Raw genomic sequence first — 6,614 nt, 5'->3', positions numbered from 1 at the left:
TCTAAGATGGGAAGTGGGGCTTATGGCCCACCTTTCCATCTCCGCCTTAGTAGAGTTCCAACGTATTTTTTTCTTCACCTACTCATTAGTTAGTTATCTTTGTGATTCAAATACTAAATACACGAAAAGAACAAGAAATACCGAGGTTTTCAAAAAAAATTTAAGTCCATGTGAAGGGTGATGGGGAGAATGCAATGTATGTATGATGCCGAAGTTTCATGTTCAGTTAGTTGTCGAGAGTCCAGGGAGTGCATTGAGTAGATGAGCGAGCTAGAAATCGGGAACTTTACTAGGGTATCTAGCTTATGAAACCTCAAGAGTCAAGACACATCTCTTTTTATTTTTTCATTTGAATCCTCAATACTTGTACAAGTACAACTTATGAAATTGATTTTTTGGTTAAGCAATTTATACACTCTTTCATCAGGAAAGTGACTTCACCATTAGAATGGGATTACTGTTTTGAAATTCAAAGATGATGAGATGATCATGACCATTTCATTTAACTTCAGTTTTCTCCCTCAAAGTAATGATCCTAGATTCAGTTAAGTACACAAAAATGATAGGTAGTTTAGCATGAAAAGATATAATAAAAGTACAAACAATCTAAAACAAAACTCACTTCCTCTCGTGATATGGGACAAGAGTCTAAAGAATAAATTATTTTTCATGAAGTCAGATGGATTGTGTATACCATTACCTCCATTGGTATAAAAGATTAGGAAGAACATTAAAAGAGTGTAATCTCATATTTTGCATTTCTTGGAAGAGCATTGATGCTCATCATATTATAGATAGAACTTAATTAACTCTCCACCGAAAATATGTGAAGATAAAAAGTTGACCAAATCAAGTGATACAGGCCATAAACAATATACATTACATAAATTTTCTCTTGATGGCTAACCTTCCAACTCTGGTCATGTGGTGAAGCATGTATATATGGTTAGAAATTGGTCAAATGGATCAGTTGTTTTCATTTGGGGACATCAGTCTGATGTACCCATTAGTATGCTATCATATATTTATTCCTATATTTAAAGTCACAAATGGTTTCCCTAGATTTCCTCTGGAAAATAATAAATGCATGGTCTCTGTCTCAAGATGTACGAGATTCAACTCTAGCTAAGTTTTGTAAAAGAAACTTGTTGAATTTGTAAAGATAACATTACGGGTACCCTAACATTACCCCATCTCTACTCAAAACTTCAAAAGTCCTTAAGAAAGATGAAGTGTATTCAAGAAATAATTATGCCAGACCTTGGACTCTGCCATTATATATGAGTTTGTAGGTGTGCATACAAGTGTTTATACTCCTAAAACATGGTAGTTTTTGTCTTTTTTTATTTTGGCTAATTATCTTGATTCCTCGATCTATGCATCTTAATGTAATAGAGTGACGGTAATGTAATAGAGTGTGTTTGAAAACTTGGTTCAGGTCCTCAACTTAAGCACTTGCAACAAGGAAAATAGGTTGAAGCTGTAAACTTCTTTCAGGTAGCCTTTTCATGTTCTCTAGCTTGTATATTTTTTAGATTAAAATTGAATTTTTGTTTGCTGTAATGCAACTTTAGTAGTTTTGAACAATTGATAGCTATATTTTAGAATTGAACTTTTGAACAATTGATAGCTATATTTAAGAAAGGTCTGGAGTTTTTTTTTGTAGTTGTAGATTAACTAAAGGCAAGGTCTGATATATTTCTCTAGTACACTACTAGAAAAAAGTCAATAGATAGCACTCAAAAAACGCTATGAAATCAATTCAATAGCATTTATGCAAATGCTATGAATAAACATGCTATCCTTTGTATAATAGCATTTGTGAATAAAACGCTATAAAATCAACAAAAACATTTAGTCATTAAATGGTACTAAGTTCCTAAAAAGTTGAGGATATTGCATCCATAGAAAGAATTGGTTTTTCTGTTCCTTTACAGCTTCTTTGACATCCTCTTTAGGAATTAGCTTCTTTGACATCCTCTTTAGGAATTGGTTTTTCTTTGACATCCTCTTTAGGATTGGTTGAATTCTATCATAAGGCTTTCTAGTCAGTGTTTCCCTTTTCAGAGCTTGACTACATATTTATCATTTGTGTCCTCTTTCCTCTCAAGAGCTCTCCAAGGTTTTCTGCTAGCCTCTCTCGATTAACTTGCCCCATCATCTAATTCACAAGCCAATAAAACAAGTGAGGCTTCAATAATATAAGCTGATAAAAAATTGATGGGGGTCAAAATATTGAAAGCAAGCCTAAGGAAAAAAAACCCAAGTTATATTCCAAAAATGTGTCTTCAAAGATAGGTGTCTTTGTACAGGCCAAATAAATGTAATTTCTGATATGAATTGTTCAACTTAATGCACACCTATATAAATGAAAGCACAACGAAACAGACTATTACACCTATACAGTACATGTAGACCACAAACAAATAAAAACTCGGATCTTTGCGGTGATATTATATGACTAGCACCCGGTCATGGATGGGTTGAGCCCTCAATTGCAATGCAAGCGTAGAAGCTCACTTCGATTGATATTATGAAACTTCATGGTTCTTTTCCTTTTTCTTAACCAAGTAAGATGAGATTGGGCGGACTCCTTACCGCTATGTTAGATACACCATCTACTTTAAACATTCCGGTAGCTTTTAGCTTCTAAAATTAACGGAAGAAGAAAAACATTACATCACATAGACCTTTTAAGGAAGCTTATCTTTGGTCTCTCTAAAAATGGTTTATATGATACTCATCTACACATCCGAAGACTCGAATCCCATAAGTTAAGTTAAAGCAAATGCTTGAAACCTCTTATATCTTCAAAATGAAATGTTGATATTGATGAAAGGTTTACCCTTGAGCCCAAACATTCATTAAGTGAGCAGTTACATATTAGAGGGTTCCATCATCAAAATCAATATTCCTATTTATTCACACAGTTAAGAGGGTTTCATGTCTAGCTCCTTTCTAATTTCTAATGCAATGGAATTCATCTCTAACTGGTCTACAATACAGTAATCGAATTTACATGCCACTTACAAGTTAACAATAAAACAATTTAAATCAAACTAATATAATTTAAACCAAGTCAACACTTGCCCACAAAAGCATCTTAAGCTAGGAAACCAAGTTCATAACATACATGTTGTGCCAAAGAAAAAATCCAGTATATAGAAACAAAAAAAAAAATAGAAAAAGAAAAAGAAAAAAGAGTAGCAAGGTAGAGAATAACCATCTGTAAGTTAGAATGTGCATGTGCTTAGTAGGTCTAATTTACCATGTGCAATTCGTAGTATAGACCATGTGTGTAGCCCTTTTATTTGTAATGTAGTGTTATAAAATTCAAGAACTTTTGAGCTATTCTCGGTTTAAAATTTAAATAGCAGAGTGTGGTACTCTAGATAAATCAGCCCCTAATAAATAAATTTAAGAAATTAACTATCACATCCTAAGAACTTAATTTCATAAAGTGGACTGTAAATGCATTGAAACTTTAGCAAATTTTGAAGCACAAAAAGTATAATATTCACGGTGAAACTGTTGGTCTTTACAAGGGAAAGCCACCGAATCCAAATTGAAGAATTCTACTCAAGGTTCAAACAATGAAAATTTTCATGGCCATTAAAGCTTTTTGAACATTCGAGGCTGGTGGAGGCTTGTGGTAGCCTTTCTTTAGCGATATTACAAAACTAAGTTTCTAAACTTAAGAGAAAACTTATAATTAGTTGCATGATGTTTTGTCTCTTGAGACTTATTTGGATTGGTAGAATTTGGTTTTTTATTTGTTTTGCAGGCTTAATGAGCACTATATACAAGCCTTTATGATATTATATACATTACATGGATTGAATATTTGTTTCTTTTGTTTAGAGGAGTTTGTTTTACCTTGCCTAGATATGGTTTTATACTTGGATTAGTATGTTGTTTCAGTTTCATTGTATCGGTTAAAAATGAACTAGTGCTTGGACCAGATAGTTTTTGTCTCACCACAAGAATATATAGGTCTTGCTTATTCATAACAGACTTCGCTCCTCATGATTTTGCATTGCTATTATTTTTCTTTTGCGAAAAATGCACACTAGCTGATCACACACTGATTATAGGGTGTAAAACAGCAGGACAATGTAAAAAGTATTCAATATCAATGTCATTCTGAGCATCTCTGTCCATTGAGCATTAGTTGAACAGTTCAATAAACCAAATTTAGTAAATAAAAGACATTCAATAAGACCAAAAAACATAAACCTACTAATTAACTTACCAAATCTTAGGATCATAAGTCGTAACTTGTCTAGTAGAACGGGGAGTACAACTAGTAAAGACAATGTAATACAACCTTGAAAGTTTATTAGTTGTTGGTAGCTAATTAAAGGTAACAGCGTCTATAAGTTTTTCTGTGACGTCACTTTCTCCTGTACAACATTGACAAAAGTGTTGTTATTTCTAACCACAAAATATCTCATTTACTAATGCAACATCATACTTAATTATACCAATAACAAAATTTTAACAATGAGATCCTTTAAAATATTTAGCATAGGTAATTCGATTTTATCGAAAAATATTAATATATTAAGTTATTAACATACAATGACTACATTAGACAATTATAGTGATAAAAAGAATAAATCGAAGTAAACTTTTTGTAACCAATTTAATTTGAAAAAAAAAAGTAACAACTATGCTCTTTTCGAGGAGATAAAGTACCTAAACTATCACGAGAAGATTAGGGGTAAAGTTGAAAAGTTAAAAGTGAGATGTCTTATATTGCAGTTTGTCTTTTCTTGAAGTGAATCTCAAAAGTATCTTTCATTAAGTGACTTTCACTTTAAGTTTAAGGGTTTGAAAGTTTATTAGTTGTTATATAAGTGAAAGTTTAAGTTCTCATAAACAAATCTGATAAGTTGGTGTGGCATGTGTACTATTTTCGTTTGTGATGTCAAAACTGATTGTACAATTATTATCTTGTAGTAGGAAACATGGAAATGGATAAGAGTTGGATACAATTGCCAAATAGGTTTTGGCCAGCGTATATAAAAAGGAATTGGGATTTTATTGATATTGCTCGTGGTCATGTAGGCGGTAAGGGGGGGACTAGGTGTCCATGCAAAGAGTGCAAAAATAGGAATTACAAGCACATCAATGAGGTAAATGATGATCTAGAGAGGTTAGGCATGGACAAGAAGTACACTCGTTGGGTGTTTCATGGAGAAGAATATGAGGAATTAAGTGATGATGATGATGACGACGATGATGATGGCAATGGTGTTCAAATGGTAAATTTTGATGGGTTAGATGACATGATTGAAGATTTACAAGCTTCAACACATGTTGATAATTTGGAGCCTCACGTGGAACATGGGGAATCCGGAGATGATGATGCATTGAATGCAACAGAAGGTGAAGGTGGCTTTAACAACAATGGAGGAAATGTAGATCCATATGATGACCTTTTGAGGGAAGCACGCCAACCTTTGTATCCAGGTTGTAAGATTTCTAAGTTAGATTATCTTGTGAAATTGCTTCACTTAAAGATAATCAATCGCTGGAGTAACAAATCGTTTACTATGATTCTCCAATTGATTAAAATTGGATTGCCTGAAGGTGAGACACTGCCAAAGTCTCATTATGAGGCGAAGACATTAATGCGTAACTTGGGACTTGGTTATATCTCAATTCATGCATGCAAGAATGATTGCATGTTGTTTTGGAAAGAAAATGACAGTCTTCAAAATTGTCTCGAATGTGGGGAGCCAAGGTATAAAGTTTGTGAAGGCAAGACTAAAAAATACCACAAAAAGTGTTCGTTACTCCACTTAAACCAAGGCTCAAGAGGTTGTTTATGTCGAGGGTTACTGCTGCAGATATGAGATGGCACAAAGAAAAACATGATCGGGAGGAGAATGTACTCAGGCACCCAGCAGATTCTCAAGCTTGGGGCGATTTTGATAAGGAACATGAGTGGTTTGCCAATGATCCTCGCAATGTTCGCTTGGGTCTTGCAACTGATGGATTTAACCCATTTGGCAATATGAGTAGCCAATACAGTATGTGGCCTGTAATGGTGATACCATATAATTTACCACCGTGGAAGTGTATGAAAGAACCGTTCACCTTCATGACGTTACTTATTCTAGGACCTTCATCACCTGGGAATGATATCGATGTTTATTTGCGACCTTTGATTGATGAACTTAAAAAGTTGTGGAAAGATGGGGTAGAGACTTATGATGCAGTGGCAAAGAAAACATTTCGGTTGCATCTCGCAGTTGTTATGGACTATAAATGATTTTCCGCAAGATCACGGTAATTTATCCGGTTGGAGTACCAAGGGCAAACTAGCTTGCCCTAATTGTAACAAGGATACAGTTTCCATGTATTTGAAGAATGGACGAAAGTTATGTTATATGGCAAATCGTCGCTTTCTACCGTTAAGGCATGCTTGGAGAACTCGTGGCAAACAATTATTTGATGGAAATAGGGAGAGCAGGTTGCCACCTAAAGAGTTGTCTAGGGATGAATTGTTATCACAAGTGAACTATGTAGAACCCCTTCAGAAATTTGGAAAGCCTAAAAAAAAAAAAGCGTACCGAGATGGAGTTGAATTGGACAAAGAAGAGCAT

At 34.2% G+C, this 6,614-nt stretch overlaps 1 protein-coding gene across 1 annotated transcript; it reads left to right on the top strand.

The window, feature by feature from the left end:
* The first annotated feature begins 4,970 nt into the window (after positions 1-4,970).
* Positions 4,971-6,280, top strand: LOC147514335 (uncharacterized). Its single transcript, XM_086592554.1, has 2 exons — positions 4,971-5,766; positions 5,856-6,280. The coding sequence occupies exons 1-2, from the start codon at positions 4,971-4,973 to the stop codon at positions 6,278-6,280; spliced, it is 1,221 nt and encodes a 406-aa protein (XP_086448680.1).
* The last annotated feature ends 334 nt before the right edge of the window (positions 6,281-6,614 follow it).

The sequence above is a fragment of the Coptis chinensis genome, chromosome 2 (genome assembly GCF_015680905.1).
Source record: "Coptis chinensis isolate HL-2020 chromosome 2, ASM1568090v1, whole genome shotgun sequence".
Lineage (NCBI taxonomy): Eukaryota > Viridiplantae > Streptophyta > Magnoliopsida > Ranunculales > Ranunculaceae > Coptis > Coptis chinensis.
This window is presented reverse-complemented; position numbering and strand designations above follow the sequence as displayed.

Bases quoted from the DNA above. Each gene is read 5' to 3' on its own strand.
- LOC147514335 (XM_086592554.1), top strand. From the start codon at position 4,971: ATGGAAATGGATAAGAGTTGGATACAATTGCCAAATAGGTTTTGGCCA. The intron at 5,767-5,855 runs GCAAGACTAAAA...TTACTGCTGCAG, and splicing joins AAGGTATAAAGTTTGTGAAG to ATATGAGATGGCACAAAGAA.